The 20,065-nt window shown below is 40.1% G+C and overlaps 1 protein-coding gene across 1 annotated transcript in view; it reads right to left on the bottom strand.

Annotated features, from left to right (window-relative positions):
- The window catches only part of COMMD1 (copper metabolism domain containing 1), a 172,325-nt gene extending 154,651 nt beyond the window's left edge, over positions 1-17,674 (bottom strand). The window contains exon 1 of the mRNA XM_052649247.1: positions 17,488-17,674. Coding sequence (XP_052505207.1) covers positions 17,488-17,664 — 177 coding nt within the window. The 5' untranslated portion in view covers positions 17,665-17,674. The remainder of the gene's footprint in view (positions 1-17,487) is intronic.
- Positions 17,675-20,065: the final 2,391 nt, after the last annotated feature.

Here is a 20,065-nt window from a genome sequence, read left to right as displayed (position 1 = left end):
TTAAGCTGCACAAGTGATTTATGTACCTTTCTGTATGTATGCAATACTCAACAAGTTTTTAAAAATAAAATTTAAGTGTCCTTTCTAGGAAACTTAGCTGAAAAGCCAGAAAAGATACAAAGTCCACTGACTTTAGGAACAGATAATTAAAGAGATCTAAACAAGAGTAAATCTCATGTATGATATACACCTCATATACAGGTATAGAATCCTTAACAGAAAAATTAAGTCACTTTATATCTCTATACCAAAAAATTGATTATATACCAACCAAATCTGGATGGTAAAAATAACATACTAGGAGATTCTGTTCTAAACATCAAATGTATATAAAGTTAATATCTATCACCTTGATTTTAAGTAAAATCTAGTGGAAGAAAATCAAAGATACTAATGATTTAAGATTCATTACCCTAGGAAGTGTCTGTCATTGACTTTCAGGGATCAAAAAAAGATTATTAGAGGCGAAAGGGAGCCAGTACGTAAAAAATGAGTACATTTTCTGCCATCATCCTTTTATGCACATATTCTTGCTTACTGTATCCAGGATATCCCAGCCTCACCAAATGTGAGGTTTGGGAGGCAGGACAATTGACAGTTTGGTTCATTCATATTTCCAGTGCCAAGCACAGGACCTGGAACATAGCTGCTGTTGTTGCTGTCCAGTCACTCAAAGTGTCCGACTCTTTGCAACTCCATGAACTGCAGCACACCAGGCTTCCGAGTCCTTCACCAACTCCTGGAGCTTGCTCAAACTCATGTCCATTGAGTCAATGATGCCAACCAACCATCTAATCCTCCGTCATCCCCTTTTCTTTCTGCCGTCAATCTTTCCCAGCATCAGGGTCTTTTCTAAAGAGTTGGTTGTTGGCATCAGGTGGCCAAAGTACTGGAGTTTCAGCTTCAGCATCAGTCCTTCCAATGAATATTCAGGACTGATTCCCTTTAGGATAGACTGGTTGGATCTCCTTGCAGTCCAAGGGACTCTCAAGAGTTTTCTCCAACACCACAGTTTAAAAGCATCAATTCTTCAGCGCTCAGCTTTCTTTATGGTCCAACTCTCACATTCACACATGACTACTGCAGAAACCACAGCTTTGACTAGATGGACCTTTGTTGGCAAAGTAATGTCTCTGCTTTTTAATACACTGTCTAGGTTTGTCATAGCTTTCCTTCCAAAGACCAAGTGTCTTTTAATTTCATGGCTGCAGTCACCATCTGCAGTGATTTTGGAGCCCAAGAAAATGAAGTCTCTCACTATTTCCATTGTTTTCCCATCCATTTGCCATGAAGTGATGGGACCAGAGGCCATGATCTTAATTTTCTGAATGTTGAGTTTTAAGCCAACTTTTTCTCTCTTGTCTTTCACCCTCATCAAGAGGCTCTTTAATTCCCCTTCACTTTCTGCCATAAGGATGGTGTCATCTGCATATCTGAGGTTATTGATATTTCTCCTGGCAATCTTGATTCCAGCTTGTGCTTCATCCAGCCCAGGATTTCACATGATGTACTCTGCATATAAGTTAAATACAGCCTTGACGTAATCCTTCCCAATTTGGAATCAGCCTGTTGTTCCATGTCCAGTTCTAACTGTTGCTTCTTGAACTGCAAACAGATTTCTCAAGAGGCAGGTAAGGTGGTCTGGTATTCCCATCTCTTGAAGAATCTTCCACACTTTGTTGTGATCCACACAGTCAAAGGCTCTCGCGTAGTCAATGAGGCAGAAGTAGATGTTTTTCTGGAATTATCTTGCTTTTTCTACAATCCAACATATCTTGGTAATTTGATCTCTCGTTCCTCTGCCTTTTCTAAAACCGACTTGTACACCTGGAAGTTCTTGGTTCATGTACTATTGAAGCCTAGTTTGGAGAATTTTGAGCATTACTTTGCTAATGTGTGGAATGAGTGCAACTGTGTGGTAGTTGGAACATTTTTGGACATTGCCTTTCTTTGGGACTGGAATGAAAACTGATCTTTTCCAGTCCTGTGGCCATTGCTGAGTTTTCCAAATTTGCTGGCATATTGATTGCAGCATTCTCACAGCATCCTGTTTTAGGATTTGAAATAACTCAGTGGGAATTCTATCACCTCCACTAGCTTTGTTCGTAGTGATGCTTCCTAAGGCCCACTTGACTTTGTATTCTAGGATGTCTGGCTCTAGGTAGGTAACCACACCATCTTCATTATCTGGGTCATTATGATCTCTTTTGTATAGTTCTTCTGTGTATTCTTGCCACCTCTTCTTAATATTTTCTGCTTCTGTTAGTTCCATACCATTTCTGTCTTTAACTGTGTCCATCTTTGCATGAAATATTCCCTTGGTATCTCTAATTTTTTTGAAGAGATCTCTAGTCTTTCCCATTCTATTGTTTTCCTCTATTTCTTTGCATTGGTCAATGAGGAAGGCTTTCTTATCTCTCCTTGCTATTCTCTGGAACTGTGCATCCAGATGGGTGTATCTTTCCTTTTCTCCTTTGCCTTTCATGTCTTTTCTCAGCTATTTATAAGGCCTCCTCAGACAACCATTTTGCCTTTTTGCATTTCTTTTTCTTGGGGATGGTTTTGATCACTGCCTCCTGTACAATGTTATGAACCTCCACGCATAGTTCCTCAGGCACTCTGTCTATCAGATCTAATTCCTTGAATCTATTTGTCACTCCCACTGTATAATCATAAGGGGATTTGATTTAGGTCATACCTGAATGGCCTAGTGTTTTCCCTACTTTCTTCAACTTAAGTCTGAATTCGGCAATAAGCAGTTCATGATCTGAGCCACAGTCAGCTCCCAGTCTTGTTTTTGCTGACTGTATAGAGCTTCTCCATCTTTGGCTGCAAAGAATATAATCAATCTGATTTCGGTATTATGCATCTGGTGATGTCCATGTGTAGAGTTGTCTCTTGTGTTGTTGGAAGAGAGCGTTGGCTATGACCAGTGTGTTCTCTTGGCAAAATTGTTAGCCTTTGCCCTGCTTCATTTTGTACTCCAAGGCCAAACTTTCCTGCTACTCCAGGTATCTCTTGACTTCCTACTTTTGCATTCTAATCCCGTATGATGAAAAGAACATCTTTTTTTGGTTTCAGAAGGTCATGTAGTCTTCATAGAACTGTTCAACTTCAGCTTCTTTGGCATTAGTAGTTGGGGCATAGACTTGGATCACTGTGATACTGAATGGTTTGCCTTGGAAACGAACAGAGGTCATTCTGTTGTTTTTGAGACTGCATCCAAGTACTGCATTTAAGACTCTTCTGTTGACTATGAGGGCTACTCCATTTCTTCTAAGGGATTCTTGCCCACAGTAGTGCATATAATGGTCATCTGAGTTAAATTCACCCATTCTAGTCCATTTTAGTTCAATGATTCCTAAAATGACAATGTTCACTCTTGCCATCTCCTGTTTGACCACTTCTAATTTACTTTGATCCATGGACCTAACATTCCAGGTTCCTATGCAATATTGTTCTTTACAGCATTGGACGTTCACCACCAGACACATCCATACCTGGGCACTGTTTCTTCTTTAGCTCAGCCTCTTCATTCCTTCTGGAGCTACTTCTCTGCTCTTCTCAAGTAGCATTTTGGGCACCTACCAACCTGGGAAGTTTACATTTCAGTAAGCTATCATTTTGCCTTTTCATACTGTTCATGGGGTTCTCAAGGCAAGAATGTTGAAGTGGTTTGCCACGCCTTCCTCCAGGGGACCACATTTTGCCAGAACTCTCCACCATGACCTACACCACATGGCTCATAGTTTCATTGAGTTAGACAAGGTTGTGATCCATGTGATAAGTTTGGTAGTTTTCTGTGATTGTGGTTTTCATTCTGTCTGCCCTCTTGGATAAGGATAAGAGGCTTATAGAAGCTTTCTGATGGGAGGGACTGGCTGTGGGGTAAAATGGGTGTTGCTCTGATGGGTGGGGCCATGCTCAGTAAATCTTTAGATTAAATCTTTAATCTGGAACACAGTTCAGTTCAGTTCAGTCGCTCAGTCCTGTCCAACTCTTTGCGACCCCATGAATCGCAGCACACCAGGCCTCCCTGTCCATCACCAACTCCCGGAGTTCACTCTGACTCACATCCATCGAGTCCGTGATGCCATCCAGCCATCTCATCCTCTGTCGTCCCCTTCTCCTCCTGCCCCCAATCCCTCCCAGCATCAGAGTCTTTTCCAATGAGTCAACTTCGCAAGAGGTGGCCAAAGTACTGGAGTTTCAGCTTTAGCATCATTCCTTCCAAAGAAATCCCAGGGCTGATCTCCTTCAGAATGGACTGGTTAGATCTCCTTGCAGTCCAAGGGACTCTCAAGAGTCTTCTCCAACACCGCAGTTCAAAACCATCAGTTCTTCGGCGCTCAGCTTTCTTCACAGTCCAACTCTCACATCCATACATGATCACTGGAAAAACCATAGCCTTGACTAGATAGAACACAGTAGGTGCTCAATAAATGTTCACTAGACACACAGGGCTTCCCTGGTGGCTCAGAGGTTAAAGGTCTGCCTCCAATGCGGGAGACCCGGGTTCGATCCCTGGGTCGGGAAGATCCCCTGGAGAAGGAAATGGTAACCCACTCCCCAGGCTACAGTCCACGGGGTCGCAAAGAGTCGGACACAACTGAGCGACTTCACTTCACTTCACTTCAGACACACGGAAGCAACCCGATGTCCACTGACAGATTAACAGATAAAGAAGTTGTAGTACATACACACAATGGAATACTACTCAGACATAAAAAGGAGCACATTTGAGTCAATTCTAATAAAGTGGATGAACCTAGAGCCTGTTATACAGAGTGAAGTAAGTCAGCAAGAGAACGATAAATATCATATACTAACACATATATCAGAGAAGGTGATGGCACCCCACTCTAGTACTCTTGCCTGGAAAATCCCATGGACGGAGGAGCCTGGTAGGCTGCAGTCCATGGGGTCGCGAAGAGTTGGACACAACTGAGTGACTTCACTTTCACTTTTCACTTTCATGCATTGGAGAAAGAAATGGCAACCCAGTCCAGTGTTCTTGCCTGGAGAATCCCAGGGACGGGAGAGCCTGATGGGCTGTCGTCTATGGGGTCGCACAGAGTCGGACACAACTGAAGTGACTTAGCAGCAACACATATATATGGAATTTAGAAAGATGGTACCAAAGAATTGATTTGCAGGGCAGCAGTAGAGTAACAGATATAGAGAACAGACTTACAGACATGGGGAGAGGGGAGGAGAGGGTGTGAGAGAGTAACATGGAAACTACATTACCATATATAAAATCGATAGCCAACAGCAATTTGCTGTATGTTTCAGGAAATTCAATAGGAGCTCTGTATCAACCTAGAGGGGTGGGATGGGGAGGGAGACAGGAGGGAGGTTCAAGAGGGAGGGGATATATGTATATCTATGGCTGATTCGTGCTGAAGTTTGACAGAAAACAACAAAATTCTGTAAAGCAATCATCCTTCAATTAAAAAATAAACTTTAAAAATAAATAAATGTTCACTGGAATTAACAAACAATCATAAATAATTTGTAAATGATTTGACTATTTATTAAGTAATATATGCTCAGGAAAAACATAATAGAAATTCAAGGATTTTATAAATGGTAGCTTCTTTGTTTAGAAACAGGTCTATAGAAAATTGAGGAAGAGATCAGATGTCATGACAGAGAACAGCATCTTTCAGAGATAATTTCACACTGGCATATAAAGATATTAATTTAATCATATATACAGCACACATAACACAACCCATACCAAAATTTCTATAATATGGCTTTTTTTAAAAAACTGAATCAGTTGAAACAAATTTTTCATTAAAGATGAACCATAATGGAGGTTAAAATTTATAAAAACTACATTTTAAGTTAAAGCCAAAAAACGTAGGTGCTTTATTATGACCAAAAAACCCGTGACTTATTGGATGTCTGTAGTTTATAAAGGGGCTTCTCTCATAGCTCAGTTGGTAAAGAATCCGCCTGCAATGCAGGACACCCCAGTAAAAGATTATAAATAAGGATTCATTCTAGCAGAACACATCATTTATGCCTTTCTCATGACATTTACCATGTAAAACAGGATTCTTCAACGCATGGGCTGTGATAATCACTTCTGTAAACAGAACAGGGTATACAGCATATTTGTAGTTTAGTTGCTAAGTGGTGTCTGACTCTTTTTGTGACCCCATGGACGGCAGCCTCCTCTGTCCATGGAATTTTCCAGGCAAGAATACTAGAGTGGGTTGCCATTTCCTTGTCCAGAGGATCGTCCTGATCCAGGGACTGAAACCAGGTCTCTTGCATTAGCAGGTAGATTCCTTACCACTGAGCCACCAGGGAAGCCCCTATAACCTATTAGAGACTTGGTAAAAACAGCTATCCCTTGGTGTCCACAGGTCACCGATGCTCAAGTCTCTTAAATGAAATGGCACAGTACAGTTGTCTGTCTGTATCCTCTGACGTAGAAGCCGTGAATAAACAAGACTGGCTGTACTTGACAGGTAAATCCAAGATAGAAATTGTCTTTAAAAATACTCCTACTGGACTTCCCTGGTGGTGGAGTGGATAAGAATCTGCCTGACAATGCAGGGGACACAGGGTTTGTGGTTTTTTTTTTCCTTTTATCTATTTATTTTTTAAGTGAAGGATAACTGCTTTACAGAATTTTGTTTTCTGTCAACACTCAACATGAGTCAGCCACAGGGGGACACAGGTTTGATCCCTGGTTAGGGAAGATCCCACAGGCCAAGGAGCAACTAAAGCCGACACAGCACAACTACCGAGCCCGTGTGCTGCAACTACTAAAACCTGCACGCCTAGAGCCTGTGCTCCGCAACAAGAGAAGCCAGCACAGTGCGAAACCTGCGCACCCCAACCAGAGAGCAGCCTCCGCTCGCTCCAACTAGAAAAAGCCCGCACGCAGCAGTGAGGATCCAGCATAACCAAAATTAAAATTAAATATGTATATATTCTTACCCGGGAACTCCTTCCATCCAAGTCAAGTTTTCAGACCTGGAAACTTGCTTTGAGAAAAGGAGACCTAGAAACTTGCTCTGAGAAAAGAACCAAAAATAGGTCTTCAATTAATATGAATTTTACGCTAAACTAAGAAAGAAAGAAAAAAGCTTACAGAACACCTCATTACAGGTCACTTGAGTCTATTCACATATTTTGCAAACTCTGCTTGGTAATATGCAATTGCTGCTTTATCATATGATATCCAGTGACATAAAAACATAACATCAAACAGTTGTTTGCCAGTCCTTCAGAGAGGTAGGAATACATCTCATGAGTTATCATCTAAATTTCCAAAGTCAGGGAAGGGCAAGATGGGGTAGGGGATTAAGAGGTACAAACTATTATGTATAAAAGAAACTAGCTACAAGGATATATTGTACAGCACAGGGAATATAGCCAATATTTTATAATAACTATAGAAGGAGTACAACCTTTAAAAATTGTGAATTACTATCTTGTACACCTATAACTTATATAATATGGTACATCAACTATACCTCAATTAAAAACCTATTATAAAAATAAAATTAAATTTTAAAAAATTCTCAAAAATCATCAATGAAGTTAGCAAAATTTATTTACACAAAACCTAGTGAACTATGGGGCTTCCCTGGTGGCTCAAAGGTTAAAGTATCTGCCTGGAATGCAGGAGACCCTGGTTCGATCCCTGGGTTGGGAAGATCCCCTGGAGAAGGAAATGGCAACCCACTCCAGTACTCTTGCCAGGAGAATCCCATGGAGGGAGGAGCCTGGTAGGCTACAGTCCATGGGGTCGCAAAGAGTCGGACACGAATGAGTGACTTCACTTCACTAGAGAACTATAGCAAAAGGAATCTGTTTACAGAGCTTTACATTTTCCAGAAAATGATATTTCTAAATTCAAAATATCTAACCAAATATTTAGACCTCTTTTGAATAACAAATTCTTATTATTGAGTAGGCAATTTTGTTTTCTGAACTAAGAACAAGAAGAAGATTTTAAATGTTATGTTGCTTCCAACCTATTTTACAGTGTATTAGCAAGCCAATATTCTACTGCCACCTAACGTAGAAAAAGAGAATCACTGCTTATAGTTAAAGATGATTGAATCCTGAAAATATGGCAGAATAAGTCAAATGTATTCAGTCTCTCCTGCTCACGTCTCTTGATCTAAACAATTAAGATCAGCTATTTTGCATCCATTTTTTATACTTAATTTAACTTCTTATTACCTTTTATTTGTTGTTCAAAACATATACGGGTGAAATTCATTCTTAAAGTGAGTTAAATATCAAAAAGATACTGCTTTACGTACTTTTCTTTATTTGCAAAGAGAGGCCAGTAACAGATTTTAAAATCTTACATAGTAAAATCTTTCTATATTATATAATAAATCCAAAAACTGTACTGCAGAGACAACAAAGCTCAACATTCAAAAGTATGATGGATTTTCACAACAGGCTTTTTCATAAGATAAATTCCACAACAAAATCACTAATGAGCAGTGAACTTGAGTTGTTTTATAAACTTGATATCAAATTCACTTTTAAGCCTCTGCTTTTACTATAAATACTTTCAACAAAACTAGAATCAAATTGTGCTTTTAAAGTAATATATACCAAGGAATTCCCTGGAAGTCCAGTGGCTGGACTCTGTGCTCTCACTGCTGAAGGGTCCGGGTTCAATCCCTGGTGAGGGAATTAGGATTCCATAAGCTGCATGGCATGGCCAAAAAAAATAAAAAATAAATAAAAGAAGCTGCCATACAAACACAAGTTAGCAAAAGTGACAGAGGACTAGGATTAAATTTTTAAAAATAAATAATAACAGCAACATATACCAATAATAAAAGTAAACACACCACAGTATGCAAAACATTAAACTTACTGGAGTATTAAAAAGATTAAACAGGGTATCCCTTTATAAGAATTTAACCTCTTCAATTTATATCTTACCCCAAAACAAGACAGCTATATAATGCTTTTCAAAAGCCTCTTCAAAAAACTCTCTTCAGTGCTGAGTACAAATGCACTGAATTCCTAATACTCAAGAATAGTATTTTAAAAAAGGAGACAAATTTTTTAAAAGTCAAATGCAGAAAATTATGTACTGTATGCTCACCGCCTTGTATTTTAAAAAGAGAGAGAGGCTGGTGGTGATGGGGACATGCTTCCCCAAATTACGGCACCCCAGCATATTGACTATTATAAGGTGAAGGAATCTAAGAAATAAAGAGCAGAAAGGTTGCCCTGACCCCATTCCTTGCCTCCAAAAACAAAGGAAGGCCAAAAAAAAAAAAAAACTTACACACAAGCATTGCTAAATTTCCCTTGGTTTACTATAATTATTTCATAATCCTACAAACAAAGCTAGTGGAGGTGATGGAATTCCAGTTGAGCTATTTCAAATCCTGAAAGATGATGCTGTCAAAGTGCTCCACTCAATATGCCAGCAAATTGGGAAAACTCAGCACTGGCCACAGAACTGAAAAAGGCCAGTTTTCATTCCAATCCCTAAGAAAGGCAATGCCAAAGAATGCTCAAACTACTGCACAGTTGCACTCATCTCACACGCTAGTAAAGTAATGCTCAAATTCTCCAAGCCAGGCTTCAGCAATATGTGAACCATGAACTTCCAGATGTTCAAGCTAGTTTTAGAAAAGGCAGAGGAACCAGAGATCAAATTGCCAACATCCGCTGGATCATGGAAAAAGCAAGAGAGTTCCAGAAAAACATCTATTTCTGTTTTATTGGCTATGCCAAAGCTTTTGACTGTGTGGATCACAATAAACTGTGGAAAATTCTGAAAGAGATGGGAATACCAGACCACCTGACCTGCCTCTTGAGAAACCTGTACTCGGGTCAGGAAGCAACAGTTAGAACTGGACATGGAACAAGAGACTGGTTCCAAATAGGAAAAGGAGTACGTCAAGGCTGTATATTGTCACCCTGCTTACTTAACTTCTATGCAGAGTACATCATGAGAAACGCTGGGCTGGATGAGGCACAAGCTGGAATCAAGATTGCCGGGAGAAATATTAATAACCTCAGATATGCAGATGACACCACTGTAATGGCAGAAAGTGAAGAACTAAAAAGCCTCTTGATGAACGTGAAAGAGAGTGAAAAAGTTGGCTTAAAGCTCAACATTCAGAAAACTAAAAATCATGGCATCCAGTCCCATCACTTCATGGCAAATCGATGGGGAAACAGTGGCAGACTTTATTTTTCTGGGCTCTAAAATCACTGCAGATGGTGACTGCAGCCATAAAATTAAGATGCTTACTTCTTGGAAAGAAAGTTATGACCAACCTAGACAGCATATTAAAAAGCAGAGACCTTACTTTGCCAACAAAGGTCTGTCTAGTCAAGGCTTTAGTTTTTCCAGTAGTAATGTATGAATGTGATAGGTGAACTATAAAGAAAGCTAAGCACAGAATTGATGCTTTGGAACTTGTGGTATTGGAGAAGACTTTTGAGAGTCCTTCGGACTGCAAGGAGATCCAACCAGTCCATCCTAAAGGAGATCAGTCCTGGGTGTTCTTTGGAAGGACTGATGTTGAAGCTGAAACTCCAATACTTTGGCCACCTCATGTGAAGAGCTGACTCATTTGAAAAGACCCTGATGCTGGGAAAGATTGAGGGCAGGAGGAGAAGGGGACGACAGAGGATGAGATGGTTGGATGGCATCACCGACCCAAAGGACATGAGTTTGGGAAAACTCCGGGAGTTGGTGATGGACAGCAAGGTCTGGTGTGCTGCAGTCTATAGGGTCGCAAAGAGTCAGATATGACTGAGCGACTGAACTGAACTGAACTGATGTCAACAGATGATACTTGTGTGTTTTTGCACATCTGATTTCTATATTTTCTGTAAAGTTAAATAATATTTACAATAAAAAGTATTAAGGGAAAGCATATAGGTAGGTAAATGTTTGCAAAACTGAAAATTAACTAAATGCAGCATCCTTCAGAAGACCTATTTCTGTTATAAGACACACAAAGACTATTACCACAGGTCTTTCCTTTCTGGTCAATCTAGTTCTCAAAAAATCACAAATTTTCATAGCTTCAAGAGTAGACAAAAGCGGGTTTTCATAGATAAAAATATTTCTTAATCTTTTACCACTTTAAATCTTAATATTTACTGATGTTATTTTCTCATATAAATGTAAACCAGTTTTCATAACACTGATGGTATAACTTGACTCAAGCTTGCAACATTAATTTTATACATTTTATGTTAATTTTACATCCTCTTACTATGAAAAAAATCCAAATTCAAATTATGTCTTACCAAGAACACATGTAGTACTACAGAATTATTAAAGCTTATTTCTCATTTACCACAAGCTTCATGACCTAAAGAAGAGATTAGTGAAATTCCTCAAGTGTGCATAAGACCAAATAATCCCTATTTCTCATATATTTCTATTTTAGATTTCTATCAAGTAACCAATAAATAGGGCTTTCCTGGCAGCTCAGTGGTATAAGAATCCACCTGCCAAGCAGGAGACAGAGGTTTGATCCCTGCATCAGGAAGATCTAGAGAAGGAAATGGTAACCCATACCAGTATTCTTGCCTGGGAAATCCATGGACAGAGGAGCCTGGTGGGCTACAGTTCACAGGGTCGCAGAGTCGGACATAATTCAGCAACTAAATCAGCAGCAGCAACCAACATATAATTTATATACAAGATTGTTTCCAAGTATTACATATGAATTTAGGAACAAATTCTAAGAAAGGAATCACTAAACTTTTTCTGTAAAGATTCAGGTAGTAAATATCTTAGGCTTTGAAGGCCACAAGATCTCTGTTACAACCACTCAACTCTATTATTACAGTGGTGAAAGCTGTTACAGACAAGATGTAAATGAATGAGCACATGGCCATGTTCCAGTAAAAATGTATTTATAAAAATGGGCTGCAGGCCAGATTTGTCCCAGGGGTCATAGTTTGCTGACCCCTGATTATAACCTTCCACAATATGACTCCTTCCAGCTCTTCCCATACAGAAGTAATATAGGTTTTCTCTCTGTGATTACTTTTTTAATGGCAATCTCCACATTTAAGCACTATCCATTCATTCACATATTCTATAGATTTTTACTAAATGCATACCATGTGCCAAAAACAGTTTTAGGTGTTAGTGATTTTAAAAAATGGAATAAGTAATAATAAAGTGCTGCCCTCTTAATGCTTACATTCCAATAGGGTATATATAATTTCAGTTAGTAAGAAGTATGAGAATAAGTAAAGCAGGGCAAAAAGAGTGGGGGTGGAAGGGTGAGGCTCTTTGCATGGATCAGGGAAGACCTCACAGGAAATCACTTTTAGCTAGAGAATGAATGAAGTAAATAAACAACCCAAATGAATATCTGAGGGAAAAGCACTGCAGGCATATGGACAACCACCTGCAAAGGTCCTGAACAGATTCAGAAAGCACCTAACAGGTTTAAATAAAGACAAGGTTAGTGGGGCTGGAATAAGACAATGAGATCAGAGAAACTGGTAAAGGTGAGATCACAGGAAACTATAGGCTATGGTAAAAAGGACTGGATCTTATTTTAAGCTCATGAATATGACATGGTTGAAAGCAAGGCAGTCAAGTAGGAATGATGTATGGTTTAAAAAGGTCACTGGTTTATTTGTCATATCTCAGTAAAGTTGGGGAGAAAACGAGGTTCACTGGCAGCTGTGCTGTAGGAGGGAGGAGGCAGACTGCAGGAGACAAAAGTGGACCGGGAGAGCCAAGCCATAAACTGCTGCACGTATTTACAGATTTCTAAATAGAATTTAAACATACTTTTAATTCAAATCATAGAGAAGGTGAAAAGTGAAAGTGAAGTTGCTCAGTCGTGTCCGACTCTTGGCAAACCCATGGACTGCAGCCCACCAGGCTCCTCCACCCATGGAATTTTCCAGGGAAGAGTACTGGAGCGGGGTGCCATTTCCTTCTCCAGGGGATCTTCCTGACCCAGGGATCAAACCCAGGTCTCCCGCATTGCAGGCAGTTGCTTTTACTGTCTGAGCCACCGTAGAGAAGCTAGTATAAAATAAATAAGCAATAAGGATAGATTGTACAGCCCAGGAAAATATAGCCATTATTTTCTAATAACTTTAAATGAGCATAATCTATAAAAATATTGAATCACTATGCTATACACCTTGAACTAATAATTGTAAATCAACTATACTTCAATTTAGAAAAAAAAAATGATAGCAAGAATGTGAACAAAGAATTATATCAACAATGTGTGTGTGTGTGTGTGTGCACGCGCACACGCTCAGTTGCGTCCAACTCTTTGCAACCCCACAACTGTAGCCTGAGAAGCTTCTCTGACCGTAGGACTTTCCTGGCGAGAATACTAGAATAGGTTGCCACTTCCTCCTCCAGGGGGTCTTCCTGACCCAGAGATTGAACCTGCGCCAACTGCACCTCCGGCACCGCAGGCAAATTCTCTACCGCTAAACCACTGGGGAAGCCCTGTATCAACAACAGACAAAACAAAACTCAACAGAATTCTCCTTAAAAATTTTTGTTTAATATGAAATTTCGGTGAGGAAATATAATAATATCACCAACAGAGGGCAGTAGTGAATACAGAACGTAAGTGCACAAACTGTGATCCAGCTTCATAGTTAAGATCTTTCTCCAGAATTCTAGTAAGCTAGAATTGAGGAGCATCCCTGAGAGGTTAACAGCAGAGCAAGAAACCGAGATTAAGCAAACACATATCTACGAGAAGTTGAAATTATAAATATAAGCAAAAAAAAAAATTAGATAAAAATGGCAGAGTGTTTATAGGGGATGTCATTTCCCTAACTAAATACACCAAACGCAAATCACTGATTTCACTGCTTCTCAGGAGATACCAAAAAATAAAACTAAAGCTAGTGAAGAGTCAGCTTCACGTATCTACACACTGATGAAGGGTTTGCCCTTCTGTTAGCAACAGGCAAAGCTACAGAGGGTTCATGTCCCAGCCAAGTAGGGTAGAAAAGCTCCAGTTCAAGTGGAAAACAGGGACCAGTACAAATGGTGAGCAATCAGTACACTACACCTGGGCACAGAATGTGAAGGTTAGAGGCAAAGGCTACAGCTCAGGAAGCAGCTGAACTGGAAACATAGCCTATGAATCAATGAAGGCAGGCAGCTGGCAACAAGGAGACTATCAACATATACCCACTGCCTATTCCCTGCTGGGAGTTTCACATCCCTTCCTTCCTTTCCTCCTACCTCTGTTGTCCCTCTTCATTTTCACTCTCTTTATAGAACTTTAGGCTCTATAGATCACTGAAAGGTATGACACTACTCCATTTTTATCCTTAGTTTTTTTTTTCCCCCTCTGTCTAGATTCCTACATTTTCTTTAATATTTTTCCTCACTGCTTTTCTTCTAGCCTGCATGTTGAATTCAAGATTGTTGAGACTCCATAGACAGAAGAAAAAACTGTTTTGACCTCTGCAGTCATCATTATGTAAAAACGTATACCCTGCCCACTTCATAGTCATTAGTATGGCTACCGTCAAAATATACACACAGACACACACAGAAAAAAACAAGTGCTGATGAGGATGTGAAGAAATTGGAATTCTTGTACACTGCTGGTAGGAAGGTAAAATGACACAGCTGCTGTTGAAAACAGGATGGCAGTTTCTCAAAAAATTAAAAATAGAATTACCATATGAGCAATTCCACTTCTGGGTATATACCCAGAAGAATTGAAAGCAGGGTCTCAAAGAGGTATTTGTACACCCATATTCACAGCAGCACTATTAAAAAGAGCTAAAGCAAGGAGGCAACCTACGTGTTCACTGACACATGAATGGATAAGCAAAATGTGGTGCATACTGATACATACAATGGACAATTATTTAGTCTTTGAAAGGAAGGAATTTCTGACATACACCATAACATGGATGAACCGGAAAGATACCATGGTGGAATGAAATAATCCAGTCACCAAAAAAGTCAAACACTATATGATTCCACTTATACGTGACACTTAGAGCAATCAAAATCATAAAGACAGAAAGTAAAATGGAGGGCGCTGGTCAGGGAGTGAGATGTGATTTATATGGAGTTACTGTTTAATGGGTAAGGGTTTCAGTTCTACAAGGCGAAGTTACAGATACAGATGGTTGTGATGGATGTACATTATCAATGTATTTAATACCAATGAACTGTATACTTTGAAATGGTTAAGTTTTGTGTACTTTACCAAAACTTTTTTAATTGAAGGGGAAAAAAGTATAACCTGCTAAAAAGCAAGAATAAAGGAATAAAAAGTAGTTTCACTTTTTTCTTGCCTCCTCAACCAATACTCCAAACTGGGTATGGCCATGCATTGGTCAAATTAGACTGTTCACCATTTCTCGAATGTGCTCTACCTTTTCCTGCTCCACCTCTGCTATTTTCTTAGCCTAAATGCCCTATGTGGCTGCCCTTCATTTTAATCTAAAATACTCTATATTTTCTTCAAGAGCAACAAAAATGGCATTTCCAGGAAATTTGCCAGAAAGAGCTAATATCTCTTTTCTGTCCACAAGTAGTCCACTCAGACCTCTAATTCCAAATACTATGCATCCTTGTATAATGTTTATTTGTGTATGTTCTCTTCTATTGCAGATGGACATTCCATCTCTGCTCAAAGCCTTTTTGTTTAAATTCATATTTACTTTTTACGTTTTCATAAGAATTAGAGATGTTTATCCCTCAGCGGTGCTTACAAGGTAAATGAAGACTGGAACTTGATGTTATCTTGAGCCCATAGTTTCAGCCCTAAGCCAACCAATCAAAGGCTTTTCCCCTTCCTACCTCAAACCAATCAGCTGTGCAGAGGCTGTGCTGTGAAGCACAGGCAAATCTTCAGTTCCACTCCCAAAACCAAAAGAGTCCTGCTACTCAATCCAGCCTCAGGCAGAGGACTGAGAATAGTGAGAGCAAGATCTAGATATTACATGGCAATGTATTTTAAAGAAAACAAAGGAGAGTTTCCATAATACTCTTTCTCAGTATATTTCAGTTTTTGTCATAACAAAAGATTCAAAATATCCCCCAATATTTAGAGATTCTAAAACACTGTGCTGTTCTTACTTTTCGGTCTTCAGTCCCTTATCCTCATTCCCTTACAGGCCTAGCAAACACTTCAGAAATTCAGGTAAGATGTCAAATTCTCTAAGAAATCTTTTCTTATCACTTTAAGAGTAACATCTGATAGAAACAGAAGACATTCACTAGTGACTCATCGTAACCAAAATTACTTAAAATATCCAGAATCGCATATGAGATATTACTTCTTACATTTCAATAAGACAATCCATTTACTTTGTTTTCAATAATTGCTTTGGTTTTCTTTTTCCAGATTCAAATCCTATAAGCAAAAGCAGTTTTTAAAAAAAGAAACATAACTGCCCTTTAAGGTATCAGAAGCAGTTCTGAAACACAGCAAGTGCAAAAGGATAACAGATAAAATTTCAACACTGATTTTAATCAGTGTAACCATTAGGCTAAATGCTTAGACTCCCAGAGCCTGTTTCCCAATCTTTAAAATGGGGGTGTACCACATAAGGTTTTTGCAAGAAACAAATTAAACAAAATAGAAAATGTCTAAAAGAATTCCCAACACATAGAAAGCCCCCCCAAAAATATATTTCTACAGATTATCTCTTGTGTACACTTCATTACTAGATTCCATCCTATTGCTAGTTCTTAGTCTAACCCAGTATGATCCAATAAGGTAGCCATTAGCCACGTATGACTGTTGAGAATTTGCAGTAGTGACTAGTCCAATTTGACATGTGCTTTAAATGCAAAATATACACCAGATTTCAAAGACTTAATGAAAAAACTAATATAAAACATTTCATAATATTTTGTATATTGATTACGTGGGAAAAAATGCTTTGGATATATTGGGTTAAATATTAAAATTAGTTTCACGTTTTTCTTTTTACTTTTTTTTAATGAGGCTACTAAAAATTGTAAAGTTGTTATGTTTGGCTCTCACTGCATTTCTACTGGGAAAGGCTGAGCTACGCTTTCACTTCAAGCTAATGAACGTGCTCTCCTAACCTTACAGTAGACCGCCTGACAGGGGTTCCCTCGGGCTAATCCACCCCTTATCCCGGCAAACACTTGACCACTAACACTCTTGAACACTTCAACGGCGCAGGAAAACTGCTGGCTTGATCGCTCTTAATATTAAATAGTATGGAGCGCAGAGATCTGCAGAGGCAACTCGAAATCGTGACCTACACAACAGAGAAGTGCCTGGAGACAAAACCCGAGTCTTCGGTGGGTGTCGGTCAGCACTGCTGCCGGGAGCCCTAAGAAAGTGAGAAGAGGCGACAGAGCGAGCGCCGGGGACCTGATGAAGCATTACATGGAGCCCCTGGAGTGGAGGTCTGAGGAGGGAAGCCTTTCGGCTTCGGAGGGGACCAGTTGGAGGGCGGCGGGAAGAGACTCGGCTCCGCAGCGGAGGCTGCGGAGAGAAGCGCTACCTTAAGAATCCCCTTCATCTTCGCCAGAAAGGGGCGGAACTCCTCAAGTGACACCTCCGGATACAGCTGGCTCCGCAGCAGCTCTTCCGTGATGCCCGGGTGCCCGTAGAAAGTATCCTGAGCCAGGCCGCTCAACAGCCCACTCAGGCACTTGGAACTCTCAAGTTCGGCCGCCATGGTTAGCAAAGGCCACTGACAGCTGAGCGCGACAGCGCTACGGCAGCCGAGATGGGCCTAAACTGCCGGACAAACGCGCGAGAGGAAAGTGGCGGAGGAGTGCCAGCAGAGGTCGCTGTTAGCAGCTCCCAGCTCTGCACCTGATGCGAAGAGCTGACTCATTGTAAAAGACCCTAATGCTGGGAAAACTAGAGGGCAAGAGAAGGGGGCGACAGAGTATGAGAGGGCTGGATGGCATCACTGACTCAATGGACATGAGTTTGAGCAAACTCAGGGAGATAGTGATGGACAGAGGAGCCTGGCGTGCTGCAGTCCATGGGATCACAGAGAGCTGGACAGGTCGTAGCGACTGAACAACAATAACAAGCTCTGCAAAACACAACCCGTACAGTTGCCAGTGCGGAGCTATCAATTCACTGACCCCTCGTTTTGCTTCTGCTGATTTCCCTCTTCAACCCCAGGGCCTACTCAGAGAGGAAATTACTCGGTGAAGATTACTTTAGATGGAGTAGCATGCTATGCCGGTGGCGGTTTAAGTTTTGGTTGGCTGTTTCGCCCTCTAGGCTTTGCCAGTCCTTTAACTGAATAGGATCTATCACTCAAATCTGATCTCTGCCTAATCCTAACCTAGCCTAATCCCAATCCTTTCGTCCCCGAAAATTTGACTCTACCTTGATAGTATGTCTGCTTGGGTTGTTAACTGCCTTTTTACATACATACATGGTCTTGTGTTTCCAACTAGCTTAGTGCTTCTTATTCTTAGTGCTTCTTCTTAGTGCTTCTTAGTGTTCCTTTCTATAACAAATATTTTGTAAACTCTTTACTAGCCTGAAATAAAGTGCATAGATAATATAACTTCCTGCCCATATAATTTCCAAAAATCAATGTATTATTCACCAATAAAAAAGAATGAGTTACAGGACTTTCCTGCTGGTCCAGTGGCTAAGACTCTGGGCTCCCAATGCAGGGACCCTTAGTTCAATCCCTGGTTGGGAAACTAGATCCCACATGCTGCAACTAAGAGTCCATATGTCACCACAAAAGATCCCACATGCCGCAAAGATTGAAGATCGTGTACAGCAAAATAAATAAAAATAAATGAAGCAATGGAGACTCAGACATAGAGAATGGACTTATCGACCAGGTCAGGGGAGAGGAAGGAGAGGGTGGGATGTATATAGAGAGTAACATGGAAGCATACATTACCATACGTTAAATAAATAGCCAATAGGAATTTGCTGTATGACTCACAGAACTCAAACCTGGGCTCTGTAATAACCTAGAGGGGTGGGATGGGGAGGGAGGTGGGAGGGAGGTTCAAAAGGGAGGGGACATATGCATGCTGTGCTGTGCTTAGTCACTCAGTTGTGTCCAACTCGTTGTGACCCCATGGACTGTAGCCTGCCAGGTTCCTCTGTCTATGGAATTCTCCAGGCAAGAATAATGGAGTGGGCTGCCATGCCCTCCTCCAGGGGATCTTCCCAACCCAGGGATCAAACCCAGATCTCCTGCATTGCAGGCAGATTCTTCACCATCTGAGCCACCAGGGAAGCCCCAAACATATGTATACCCATGGCTGATTCAGTCAATGTTTGGCAGAAACCAACACAACACTTAACGCGATTATCCTTCAATTAAACATAAGTAAATTTAAAAAAAAAAGAATGAGTTACCGATACATGCTGCAACATAGATGAGCCTTAAAAGAATGCTAAGTGAAAGAAGAAAACCACAAAAGGCCAGATAGTGTACAATCCTGTTGATATGAAATGTACAAAACAGGTAGAAACATAGAGACAGAAAGTAGATGAACTAGAGGACTGGGGAATGAGGAATGACTGTCAGTGGGTTTCTTTTGGGGATGATGAAAGCATCCTAGAATTAGTGGTTATCATTGTACAACTTCGTGACTATACTAAACCCACTGAATTGTAACTTTAAAAGAATATGAACTTCAATAGTATGTGAATTATATCTCAACTTAAAATCAATGACTTAACCATAATTTAGGACAAAAATAAAAGGAAAATAAGTTATAATACATGCATTTCAATGTATAATTTTTAGATTTCGGGCTCAGACAATAACAAAGATGTAAGTTTTTCACCTATATGAATGTCCCTTGCATGGTAAGACATTTTGTATTCCCGGTGCCTGTCTGGCCTGGGCCATTTTTCCTCTTCCATAATTGGGACAATTGAAATACCCCTTTCAAAGTAGTGCCATCTTGTTCAGAATCACTGGTCTAGACTACTTTAATATCTACCCATCATCTACCTGAAGTCAGGAGGTATTCTTTGTACTAGAAAAGATGTAAAAGCAAATTCAGAGATGCTTCATAACTCAAAGAAAAGCAAATCTAGAAATAAACTATACATTCTGTTAAGTGTGCCTGGAGGAG

Source organism: Budorcas taxicolor, chromosome 11 (assembly GCF_023091745.1).
Source record: "Budorcas taxicolor isolate Tak-1 chromosome 11, Takin1.1, whole genome shotgun sequence".
In the NCBI taxonomy this organism is placed as follows: domain Eukaryota; kingdom Metazoa; phylum Chordata; class Mammalia; order Artiodactyla; family Bovidae; genus Budorcas; species Budorcas taxicolor.
Note: the sequence above shows the minus strand (reverse complement) of the source record. Positions and strands in the feature narration are given on the sequence as shown.